The sequence below is a fragment of the Thermobia domestica genome, chromosome 2 (genome assembly GCF_964235325.1).
Source record: "Thermobia domestica chromosome 2, izTheDome1.hap1.1, whole genome shotgun sequence".
Lineage (NCBI taxonomy): Eukaryota > Metazoa > Arthropoda > Insecta > Zygentoma > Lepismatidae > Thermobia > Thermobia domestica.
In genome coordinates, this window is record NC_137455.1 from 184,573,657 (window position 1) to 184,587,801 (window position 14,145).

Here is a 14,145-nt window from a genome sequence, read left to right on the forward strand (position 1 = left end):
GCCAACTTGTTACAGAAATCATGAATAGAAAGATATTGTTTATTTTTCCTATGCCATACTCAATCCACAGTTATGATATTTCTAAATTTTTCCAAAAGCTGCAATGGATAAAACAATTACATCGGAGTCAATAATTCTTATAACTATTTTTGAATGTCCATTTTCTGCAGCATGCTTTGTGTGAAGAAGTAGTCAGTATCACCTTCTTTATGGGATCAGGGAATTAAATCACTCACATCAATGTCTTTTTGTATTGATTTAACAAATTCATCATAGTACACAGAAGTCGCTTTCCTTGAAAATCACATCTCACAAGTTCTTCTGCCAACAGGTAAAAAAGCAGCTGTGGATTTTCATTCGAAAGCAGGAATTTGTTGAAACGTTTGGGAATGATTGTGGACATAGTTATCTTAACTAAGTACCATTTCCACCGCCATGGAATTCCCGTGTATCATTTTTCAAACTATCCTTAAAATATCGATCGAACACAACATCAACTCTATCAACTTTTCTAAAAAGATAATCAATATGCTTCTTCAAAACGTTTTCAACATAATCTGCAAAACATCTGACAAATCCTGGTTTCAATATGCGACCCATAGTTAGCCCATCTATTATGTATGCAGTAGCATCCAAGTCATTGCCTGGTCTTTCCATTGAAGCGGAATAATCACATTCACCTAAGATACATTTCAATATATCTGATTTGTTGCCTGTCTTTTTAATGCATGGTGGTGAGGCTAAGATTTTCGTGTGAGAAAAATGCAATTACGTCACCTTTTCTGTTTTGACAAGCCACATACATTCTGCGAAATAAACTTCAATTGGCCTGTAAACTTTTGATTTTCCTCTTTCCTTTTGATTTTACCTTCTTTGCTATACCAAAAATATCAATATTATTTCTAGGTATAATTTCGTGGATTGAAACATGATATTCTGTAAGGCAGTGCAATGTATAATCATTACATTATTTGATATCTATTTCATGAATTCCTTTTACAGTTTTTACTGCCTCGTCACGTACAGTATAAGCACTTTTGTACTCATTATAGTAACTGGCTCGTCTTATCTATTTTAGGAAATTAACTAGTTCTACATGACATATTGTCATTTGTTTAGCGCGCGATTTCCTTTCACAATAAGAGACATAATGGTTGTCGTATTCACATCTGGATGTTCTGAGTACGACAATCAAAGAGTATTTCACATCTGAATGCTTACTTCTTAGTGATACTGACTTCAGAACTTTACAAAAATAACATTAAATAACATAATTTTATTTATAATAACATAAATAAAATTTGCTCGTATGTTTTGAGCTCATAATTTTTTTATAATCAGGTAGCCATGCTGGCAGCCATATTGGATTTCATAGACAATCGTGTGAGAATGTGACACGGTCACATTATATTTCTTAACCAATTATGTTTATATCTCATTGTGAGTTACATAAAAGGAAAATACGCTGGAATTCATATTCTAAATAATCACTTCATTAATGTTTTTTTTACTGTTTTTGATAGCCATTTTGATGACGTCATACAGGAGGTAGGAGGCGTAGAAAAATTTGTGTCTCGGGCTTTTTAGGTTCAGGTATTCATACACTAACTATATTCCAAGTAGCATGTTGATAGCCAGATGTGAAATATTTTCAGACTGTTCTACCCCACTATAAAAAGTTAATGCATTTGCATTGAATATTATCGTCTGAGAAATAATGAAATATATATAGATTGAAATATAGATAGATAGATAGATAGATAGATAGATAGATAGATAGATAGATAGATAGATAGATAGATAGATAGATAGATAGATAGATAGATAGAGATATATGGATAATATGAAGTGTATCAAGTGATGAGATAATAAGCTAAAGATATATTTTTTCTAACAAATATAAAATCATATGAGAAACAGGGACGCCTCTGTAATATACTCACAAACTCACGTACCTTCTCAATTAATACAAATCAAAATAATTAAGTATAAATATAGATATTTATTCCTGAATACGAATGAGAAAAGCCCGAAGAAAAAAAAATAGTTATTTTACTATGGAGTATGCAACTTGGGTTGATGTCTATAAGAGAATTGGCAACATAGTGTAAGTCACTACGTTTGATGTTACTTTCTGTTCACGTATTCTCGGCTAGTTCTGGCTTGGTTTGTTCTAATGTTCGTCTGCCTCACAGAGTAGTCCTTTAAACGATTGCCTGTAGGTACAATGTAATCACACATTTTTTTCGTGACGGAATACAAGAATCAATTTCGGTCAGCAGACTGGACCAAGGGAGAAGAAGATATAGAGTGAAACCTAAGCTTTGTTGCTGTGCTGACGCACTCAACCCGAGAGAAGTAGGATGGATTTTTACCGCTTCTCGCATATACACAAAAGAATGACATATCAAAGACGAAAAGAATTCACAGTAGAATTTTGAATCATGGTTTGTTTAGGATACTCATATTCAAATTATTATAAAGGAGAAAAACAAATAAGAACGCTTTCTTAGTGTATTTTACAATTTTGGAATTTAATAATAGCTTATGCATGTTATCATTACTTTTTTTTTGAAAGCCTATAGAGAACGAATGAATATTGGAACTACATTTTAAATTGATTTAACATTGAAATGTTAATGTGATAGCAAACATGCAAAGCCGCAGACAAATATGTAAGTGTTACACTTTTAATTCAAAATTATAAAATAACAGTAAGTAGATTGATTGACTGAGGTTTAATGGAGACGTCACCATCGAGGTTATTTGTTCCCTTCGCTAACAATAAGTAGAGACAAGACAATTGTCAAGTCATGGAGACTAGGTTTAAGGTGCACAACACACTCACGGAGATTCAGTAAATTTGGTCCCCGATAGACTTGCAGAAGTTCATGAATATTTTGAAGTTTCCTCGTGCGTATATCGTTTGCAAACGCGTCTTCGGCATGGGATACCACGACTTGATACTCGATAGAAGCACGTGTAATTCAGAGTCTACATTAAACAGTCGGTATACATCTTGGTGCTGAAAATGAATGGTCGAATAAATTAAATGCAATCTTGTTTCACTGCATCATGAAAATACTATCGTATCTCTATTTACAGACAAATAAAATACAGACAAATTCGTTCAACATCTTTCTTAATACAACGCATATCTATTGCTATCCAACGTGGCAACGTGTCGTCGGTTCTTGGCACCTTACCACATGGAAAAGAACTAGATGAGATATTTCTTCTCTAACACAGAGGACAATACTGAACATTTGTACAACTGGACGACGTGCTATGCAAGTAGGGTGTGGTGTCATTGGATGGCGTGGAAAGGCAGGCGGTGGCACTGGATGTGATGCCGTTGATAGGTAGTTTTCTACCCCTTCCTTTGGTTCAACTATCGAAATATGTTTCCTGTTGACTTAGTTATTTTTAGTTATTTTTTCTTAATTGTTTCATAAATTTATTTAATAAATGTGCCATTTTTATTGTTTGTCGTTTGCGCAACATGTAGGCTACATTTCCTGATAATTTTGTTTTCATATACAGTTTGTATTTCATTTGTATTTCTTTATGTCATATAGGTCCATAAGCTTCTCATGTATTCTGGTTTGAAATTTACTCAGTTTGATTGTTAAAAAAAAATGTAAGTCCAGAATGTATGCGGGATGCTTTCTGCATAATAAAATTGAAATTTTGTTGAAAATATATATATATATATATATATATATATATATATATATATATATATATATATATATAAAGGTAATGGAGCCTAAATACGATGGGCGTTCGAATCTGACATTTTTTATAAGAATCTGTGGCATAGATCAGTCTACTTCCTATATTCTCAAGCTTAAAATAAATAATAAATTAAACTAAGTATAATTTTCAAAAGACGCTATAATATATACAGGCACACATCGTAAAAAATAAACCGGTCTGATGTTGCAAATATTCCTAAGAGACAGTAGAGCAAATTACACTACACTATTTTAAGACTCTTTAAGTTATAACAAATAATAATGAAACTAAATAGGAACCTCGAAAGAAACCTGCAGTATGTGTCTGATCCTTATGTCGAGTTTGAATTTAAATGTGTCGTTCATCATCTTTCTTGGAAATTGCATCGAATAGGATCTGTAGATTTCGCTCATAGCTCACCAAACTGAATCAAGCTAAAAGTGATTTCCCCAAACTTGTGACTGATGTATCAAAACAATTTTGCTAATTTCTAGAGCAATGAGGTTAAGAATGTCGAGAAACCAAATTGTTAATTTATCTTTAATAGATAATCTCCGGCTTTATTCATAAAATGAGCATATTTTGCAATTATTTTCCTTAAAAAAAGTGTTGGTAAGTTCAGATTCTACTTGATGGTATTATTACTGAAAGTAGTTATTACGGTTGCCAATATTGGCAATTTTATATATCATAAAATGTTATGCATTCACTTGCTAAACATACACCTTTACCTAAAACGTGCATTTACAAACTCTGTAACACGTTACTTTATTCGAAACAACCCAGGACGAATGTTACATCACGTAACATATATAACATTCATAAATAACTACAAAGCACGCAAAGTAAGCCTTTCAATAATAATATAAATATATATTTTTTAAAGATGTACGAAAAATTGACCACACCTGTAGAAATTCCTGACAAAGCTGACCTTGATGTCATCGGAAACAAAAAGAAACTTGAAGAACAGATACTCCTAGCTCAAAGTCTATCATTGGAAATTAAACCAACAACTGCTGGAACCGCTGCAAGTTCTCCACGGTTGGATGATAAAACTCCCAGGTAAGATATTGAAACAAAAGTTGATTTCTGCGCTTTTCTAATTTTAAAGATTCCATTAGCATCCATTCTGATCCCGAAATTTATGGAAGACAATAAACCGTTTCAGTTCTGTGAATATACCACTTTTCCAGGATGACGTCCTGAAATAAAACATATGCATCTTCGTCACAATATGTAATAATACATTTTTATATTTGTAATGACACCAAATATGATGTATTACTTCTGCATCACAATGAAAAAATGTATAATTTCTTTTATTTTTCTATGAAAAAGTATAAAAAGTACACATAGTTATTTAAACAATAAAAATACTCGTGTGCTACAACAGATTATCTTTTTGAGTTATTAACACTAAACATTCATACACTGCGAGTGTCTTGTGTTAGCCTTGCGTTGAGTTTATAATAAGTGGTATGCAAGGATGTGCAGTACGGGTTCGTACGTATAATAGGCCAGACGGTGGTGAAAATGGGAGCTCCCTCTGATTTTCAAAGATTACAAAATTGTGGGTGCGCGGTTAGTGGAAACACAAGTGTCCAACAACACATTGTTCGTTAGGTTTATGAAACAAATATTTCCTTTTAAAATATAATTGGATTTAGGGAACTTGGTAGTGTAAATTTTTACTATGCATCAAGAATATTGATTTAATTGTAACAATAAACTCTGCTAAAGATAGTATAAAGAGGGTCAGGTTATTTCTTTTCCTTTTATTATAGGCAATCTATATTTCTTTGCTATTGTGCGGGTTACATAGAAGCTAGGGAATGTTATAGATTTCGAACGGGATATGGATGCCCACCGTTAAAGTCGCCCTTACGCGTGAAGATGTTAACGGGTTGACTCCATTAACGAACTCGGCGAGATAATTGTTCTAGCTGTTTATTGCATAAAAACAGAATTCAAAAGTTCGCTTTCGTTTAAAAGATATGGTGTGGGGACGGATAGATGTATCAACAGCACACTCCGTGATCTTAATAAATGTTACGGTTAGTGTAGTATTGTATCAGTTGACTTTGGTTTATTAATCATCCTTTTTTTAAAATAATGCTTATAAAATACCAACTGGACAGGATACGCAAGAAACATCAATATATCGAATTGCAAAGCAAAAATAAATAAATTAATTAATTAAAAACACACGCGCACACAGGAAGAAACTAGAGAACAAATTCCACACAATATTAGTAGCAAAAAATACACCAAATATGTGGAAGTAAACAAATTTATGATTGGCTTTCTAGATATTCTGGAACACAATAATAATTTTATCTACAAAACATGTCAATGTGTTCTCTAAACATAGGATTGCCATATTTTAAAATTAGAAAAGCGGGGAATTCTAAACCGTAAGTACAGATGTGAACTTGTGTATTAGAAATACTGTTCTGGGATCCTTCGGAATATTTTTTTTAAAGTGATTTCTTTATTAAGTGACACTTCCAATGTACTTTTCTAACGAAACTAAAGTAAAGCAAATTTAGTTTTTGCCTTTAATATTTTATTAAGTTCAACAAATTTCTCAAATTGTAAAGTAAGTATTACAGTAAGATATCTGTGATTCTAAGGATATCTGTAAGGCAATTTCTTTTAGCAAGCGATATATGACAGATATTGTTCATACGTTTTTTTTTCTAAGAAACATAAAATAATTTCTAAATTTTTATCAGAAGAAAGATAAAACGTATTTAGGAGTCTTGGTCCATCTCTTATAAAGTTTCTAATCATTTTTAAAGATTGCTACTTGAAATTGTATTAACATACAAAATTACCACGATTTCACAATATATGAAATATACAAATCTCTTATTACCAAACGGCTCTGCACACGCACACTGGGCAAATAGCTCAGCCTGAACCTGAGCGCGATTCCAAATTTAACTCAATTGCGATTGAGATTAACATAGAGATGTAGCGATTTACGTTGAATATAACACTTCATCAACAAAGTCGTCTTAGATCTTTCTCCAATCCAAAAAAAGCGGGTGGTGTTTTCGTGATTAAGAGGTGATTAAGCGGGGGACCAACATAGTACCTGAAAATCGAGTTGTGCCCGCTAAAATCGCGTAATATGGCAACCCTGTCTAAATATTGTGGTAAGCGATTATACAATTCTATATACATTAGGGCACAAACTATTTTGTTGTTGTTGTTGTTGTTGTTGAGCTATATTTTTGTTGTGTAACATACAGTCAGTCTGTAGCTTGCCTTTATTAACGTTAATATATGTCAGATGTAATGGTAAAGGAATGCCAATTAGTTCTAGTGAAGAAAATGCTTTTGTAGAGAGAGAGAGAGATGGAACCGATAATATTTTAAAAAATCAAATACCTCAATAAAAAAAATGTTATAAAGACATTAATAATTCATGAAAAGCTACAGAGTTTGTCAGGGAAGTAGTAGACTGATTTTCTCCCCTCCAAAATGTGGTGAAAGAGGGAGATGTTACTGCACTGTTTGGGTGGTGGTGGGTCTTAGCTACCAGCGCACAAGTCGCCAATCGTCTCCAAGCCTTCACGGAGTGTAGATCGAGTTTAAGGTGAACCCCTTTCAAGGTGTCTTGTCATCTCTACAATGAATCGTTTGTTAGAGCAGCGTTACGCGGTGATGTTACACCGGAGACGAATCATGGCTTTTTGAGTACGACTTCGCGACAAAGCGCCAAAGCCCTGAATGCCACACCCCGCCTCGCCTCAACCAAAAAAAGCCCTCATGAGCAAAAATGAAATCAATATTGATCATCTTTATTGAGTGCAAAGGAGTGGTTCACAGAGAATTTGTACCGCCTGGTCAGACTGAATGCTGCATTCTACGTGGAAATACTTGAAACACTCAGAAAACGAGTCGCCCGCGTCGTTCAGCAATCGCTGGATCATGGAAGTTTCATCACGACAATGCGCCAAGTCACACCGCCTTTGCTGTCATGGACTTTCTGACCAAACATGGCATCACACAGCTTTCCCTGCCACTCTACATCCCAGATATCACTCCTGCAAACTTCTTCCTCTTCGCCCGACTGGAAAGGGTCTTAAAAGGACGACACCATGGTTTGGTCCAGGACATTCCAGGTCCTAACGAGGGAGCTAAAAATTATTCCAGTTTCTGCGTTCCAGAGAGCCTTCGGTGATTGGCAGAGTCACTGGAAACGCTGTGTTGATGCAGAAGGGGCATATGTTGAAAATATTAAGTCAATGTGTCAAAATTGTGAATACATTAAAAAAAAAAATCAGTCCCACTACTTTCCGGACAAACCCTGTATTTATTGGCCTGTACTTTTACTCAACAAACAAAACAACTTTTTATACCAGTATAGGATAGGTCGTACACTATCATTGCGCTTTTATCTGTTTGTTTTGTAAAAGATAGAACTCAATAACATATTTATTGTCATAACTACGGTTAAGAATTTAGATGCGCACAGTTTTTTTTCTTTTTTCTTCTTTTTTTTTTAAAAAAAAAGCGGAAACGAGATCTTCGAAAGTACCCGAAGTGTCAAACATTGTTTTCGGTCGGGAATAGAGATAATTTCTAGCCCTGTATCTCTTTAATCAGCACTCAATCCCCTTTTTCCTTTTACCCTCTTCATTAGTTTAGTTTGCAGAATCCTGGGTTCGATTCCCGGTGAAAAACCTTTGAAATTTGAATGCATTACGATGTTTTGTATTCTATCCCCAACTGTAGGAATACGTTTCGTACAGTCTCGGTGCTGGAAATGGACGCTAAACTCCAACGAACCATTCCTGTTCGGTTTTTTACTCCTATTTTTTTAATGTCATTCCAAATTTTCCAGTTATCATGAGCTGTGTGTGCTGTTTCTTCTACGATAATTTTGACAAGATTAAGCAGTTTGTGCTTGTTCTATACCCAAACCACGTGTGTTCGATTTTTAAGGCGCGCCAACTTCTTCAGCCAGAGAAAATTTCATGATTTGCAGACAGAACTATTTTGTATCTACGAATACAAATATATGATGGCTGCTATTAAAAACATTGAACAACAATACTTATGAAAAGAGCAATGAGCTGTCTACTTCCATGTAACAACAGTCAAATGATTTTGCCAAGGAAAAGCCAGAGGTCAGTCTTCAGAAGAATTCGAGTGTTGTCGAATTCGCAACATTTATGTAACTGCCATTTCGAGTAAACACCAAATTTCCTAAATACTGATCTCTGTAGATGTGGGAGAAGCTCTAGCGGGTGGATTAGTGGGAATAGAGTTTAGTGTCTCTTTGAGCACTGAAACTCTATGAGACGTGCACTTACAGCTTGAAGTGGGATCTGACCACACGATCCCACTGGGAATCACACCCGGGTCTCCCGCACAAAAAAGATGCATACACTTACAATATAACTTTAGCATACACGAAGACGTTTTATGTCCCTCCGAACAGATGATAATTTATAAATGCATAATGTGAAGTAAAAGAGCTTTATGTTTGTTTTTCCTCCCTAATGTACGTCTATTTAATATGTATATTATATAGAGAGATATACCTAATTTATGTTGTTTTCAATTAGAAAAAATAATAGTTGTTAAAATAATTTAGGGAAATAACATTTTTTTAAAATCTTTTTTTCAGGTTGATTTAGTAAGTTTTCCCTCCCTTTTTTCCTATGAAAACTATCCTGAAAGTTCTAACCTTGGTCATGACAAACATGCAGCACATAATAATAATATACAACAATTAAAAAAAAGGAATAATAATAACATACTCATGTACACGACGGTTAATCATGAGTTCACAACTAGATAAATGTAGTATATCGCTACAACTCGTAATAATAAAACTAATATTGCTTCTTGTACTGTGGTTATGAACTGCTCTATACACAAACGTAATAAAGTATAAAATTCTGGCGTATGATATACTAACTTTGTGTTTCAGATCGGATAAACAATTTGGAAGCCGAGAAACGCCAGATCGAAAAGAAGCACGAAGTGGAAGTAGGGAATTGTCTGAGGTTCAAGATCACACACAAGCAGTAGCTAAAAGCAGAGAAGAACAGGAAGTTAAAAGTCCAGAAAAGTCTGGGTTTACAGTAGGCCGAGAAAAATCACACGTTGACCGAGAAAAATCACACGTTGACCAAGATGTTGCTCGAAGAAGAGCAGAACAGCGAGATGTAGATTTTGGCATGAAACAGCAAGTTCAAAGGCAAGACCAAGAATCAGACATGGCTAGAACAAGAGGCGGGAAACATGTTGCTTCGACTGTGGTGGCAAAAACTACTTCTGCTGTTTCTAACACAGAAAGGGAACATAAGACTGCGCCTACTTCTCCGAAGACGGAAAGATTCGATCAGGTTAAGTATCTACAATGTTTCAATCAAAGGAGAATATGTAGAATAGATCCAATAGTGGACTAAACACTAAGTTCAAGAATTACTTATAGGTTGTTCGTATTTTCTTGGCACAGTATGAACTGTTTATAAACATGGTATGTGGTTCTGCCTTGTCATATTTATTTATTTATTTATTTATTTAAATCCGCTGACTCCAACAGGAAAATCCCAATTACAGGAGTCTTACATAGAACATTACATCTACGTTGTTAATTTAAAACAAACACTAAATAAATGAAACCCTTATCGCTGTAATACTAAGCGCACTACACTAGAAAATAGTCTAATAATATTTTACTTTATTAAAAGTACGTAGGAAGCGAAATTCTCAATACTTACCAGTGTTGAATATAGTTTTTTTCTAAGAGGTGCATGCAGGGTAAGTCGAAAGTACTTGGACATGCTTTTATTTTGACCTGAGAGGAAGATGTGAAATCTGTTAATGGGATACCTGTTAATTTAATGGGTAAGACACATTAGACACGGAGTTCCACATGGATCAATATTAGGTCCTATACTTTTCCTTATATATATTAATGATCTTCCCGATTATATAGTTTCCAATAAAAGCGTTCTTTTTGCTGATGATACAAACAGTTTAGTTGAAATCCCAAATAAGCCTTGTTCCGAGGAATACATATTTAAAAATATGACAGATAAATTTACAGAATGGGTAAAAGGAACCCAACTCAGCTTAAATACAGCGCAAACAACAATAATGAATTTTAATGAAGGAAAATTAAACTTTCTAAATATACATCAAATACGTATAGACGGGGAACTCATGCATGTATCTGACACTTGTAAATTTTTAGGATTAAAAATAGACTTTAAGTTAACCTGGAATGAACATGTGAATGATTTGTTGAGGAAACTAAGCGCGAGAGTCTATCTTATACCTAAACTTAGTAAGATTCTAATTACAAAAACATTGAAAACAACTTATTTCGGCTTGATCCAATCAATTCTATCGTATGAAATTATTTTCTGTCGCAACACCTGTCGTGCAATAAAAGTATTTACAATGCAGAAGAAATTGTTACAAATAATGATATCAGTTCCATTTCATACACCAAGTAGATCAAGTAGACTACTGTTTCAGAAACTTAAAATATTACCATTACCGTGTAAATACATTCTCGAAACAACATTATTCCTAAATATGAATAAAAGAAACTTCCAACTCAATTCAGGCCTACACCAATAAATACTAGAACAACCAATCATATACATATACAAAATTTCCGTCTAACAGAAACTCAAAATTCGTTACACGATAGGTATAAAACTTTATAATAAATTGCCAAATTGTGTCAAACAAATGTCAAACTTGCAATTTATAAGACACCTCATATTGCTGTTATATAAACATCTTTTCTATAGTTTAAAGAAAACCTTCAGTCTGATCTTTCTCTTTTACTTGAATGTTGAAATATGTAGAACAAGGTACAATTTATACTTTTCAAAAAATACTCTTTTTGTTTAGTTTTATTCCTACGTATATATTTTGTATTATTATAAGATTGTATTATTATTATTATTATTATACAGGGTGTTTCAAAACAACACTGATAACGTTTGAGAGGTGATTCCTGACACCAAGATAAGACAAAAAGTATAGACCAACCTGAGTGCTAAATGCTTCCTTTCGGAGTTATAGGCTACCGAAAATATAAAAAAAATGAAATTTAAAAGTCTATAGCTCCAAAACTATAGGACCTACCGTTGTCGAATAAAGACTTAACTAAGGAACTAGTATGTTCTCTACCCAAATATCCAAGTTTCACAATCCTACGGTCCTTCCGCAACAATTTTTATAGAGGTAGTTGGTGAGTACTTCAAATTATATGTCTGTAGCCAAACTTCCTCTATAAAATTTGTTGCGAGAGCACATTAGGATTATGAAACATGTATTTTTGGATAGCGCACACGTTAGTTTCTAAGTGAAGTCTTGATCCGACTACGGTAAGTCCCCTAGTTTCGGAGCTATAGACTTTCAAAGTTCATTTTTTCATGTTTTCGATATCCTATAACTTCGAAAGAAAGCATTTGTGCACCCATTTTGGTCTATACTTTTTGTCTTACCTTGGTGTCAGAAATCACCTCCCAAACGTTGTCAGTGTTGGTTTGAAACACCCTGTGTATATTATTTTGTATATATATATTATTTTGTATGTATATTATTTTGTATAACTCTATGGCCTATGGAACCCGGAGGTTCAATGCCGCGTTCACAAAAGTTCTCCACTGACTTCTATCCTTAGCTAACTGCATCCAGTTTCTACTTTGTATTCCAATCTCTGCGAGATCCATCTTAGTATTGTCCTCCCATCTGCGCCTAGGTCTTCCTAATGGTCGTTTTCCGATTGGTCTTCCAGTCAAGACTTTGAAAGCGTTTCTACTTTCTTCCATTCTAGCTACATGACCCGCCTACCTAAGCCTCCTAGACTTGACAACCCTAACAATGTTGGGTAAACCATATAAATTACGTAGTTCCTCGTTATGAAGTTTCCGCCATTCCCCATTCCCGTTCCTCTTAGGTCCGAATATATATATTATTTTGTATTATTATTGTTATAAATATAATATTTGAATTATTACTTGTAAGAATGTATCTCTTAACGAAGCCATAAACGCAGATTTCTTACGGCGGAAAATGAAATAAATATATGTATATCATAGTAGAAGGAGAAGTCGTAGGTATACGGTCACCATGTCCGCCATCTTGAATACAAATTCGAAATTTCAAATTGAAAGAAGCATGTTGCATCAGCATGAACTCATTAATCCAAAGGTATAATTGTTTCTTTCATATCTTGTATGGTTTGCACGTTATAAAACTAGCTCTATGGCCCATGGAACCCGAAGGTTCAATACCGTATTCGCAAGAGCTCCCCATTAACTTCTGTCCTCAGTCAACTGGATCCAGTTTCTACTTTGTATTCCTATTTCTGCGATGTTTAATTTAATATTGTCCTCCCATCTGCGACTAAATCCTTTTTTTTTTTTTTTTTTTTATACCCGATTGGGTTTCCAGTTAAAATTTTGAAGGAGTTTCTACTTTCTTCCATTGACTTCCATGACTTGTCCACCTGAGGCTCCTGGACTTAATGACCTTAACGATGTTAGGTAAATCGTGTAAATTCGGAGTTCCTCGTTATGAAGTTTCTGCGCGATTTTTCATTTTCGTCTCTCTTGGGTCCGAATATTCGCCTCAGGATTTTATTTTCAGATAATTTTAGTTTGCGTTTTCCCCTCACAGTAAATGACCATGTTTCGCAAGCCATACATCAGCACAGACATAATTATCGTTTTATACATTTTAAGCTTAAATTCATCAACAGAATTCGCGAGGATAAAAGAATTTGGACGGAATAATAACACGAATTACCTGGTTTTAGTCGACATTTAACTTCTTCATGGACAAGATTGTGGTTTGTTAGTGTCGATCCTAGATATCTCAATGCCCATGGTCGAAAGTATTATTTAATATTTTAACGTATCCATAGCATGCAGTATTTACAGTCATGGCGAATTTCTATGTGTTTAGTTCTTACTGCATTTACTTCTAAACCCATGTTTCAGTAGGCGTTTAATACTCTTAGCATTTCTTTATATTGTTCTCAAAGCATCTCCTGTCAGATTGACATCAGCATAAGCGCCATTCACCTGGTAAGTGCTATTCAGCTCTAGACCCTCATTATTACCTTTAATTTTTCTTGTAGTGTATTCCGGAACAAAACAGTGCCCACGCATCTTGTTTCAGGCTGTTCTCGCAGTGAAAGCTCGTGGATAAGTGTTTTCCTACTCGGACTTCATTTTTACTTTCATTTAAACGCATCTTAACTAATTCAACTAACTTTTTTGGTATACCAAATTCAGTAAAAATGTTGTATAATGTTTTCTTCCTAATTGAGTCGTATGTCTTTCTGAAATCACTAAATAATTGATACACCAGGGTGTTGTATTCCCATTTCTTTTCGAGTATTGGGTAAAT

The 14,145-nt window shown here is 34.3% G+C and overlaps 1 protein-coding gene across 2 annotated transcripts in view; it reads left to right on the forward strand.

Moving 5' to 3' along the window:
* Positions 1-14,145, forward strand: part of LOC145678128 (uncharacterized) — a 148,867-nt gene that overhangs the window by 102,659 nt on the left and 32,063 nt on the right. For both annotated transcript variants that reach the window (XM_081748235.1, XM_081748236.1), the window contains exons 16-17: positions 4,625-4,803; positions 9,692-10,109. In XM_081748235.1, the coding sequence (XP_081604361.1) occupies positions 4,625-4,803; positions 9,692-10,109 (597 nt within the window). The remainder of the gene's footprint in view (positions 1-4,624; positions 4,804-9,691; positions 10,110-14,145) is intronic.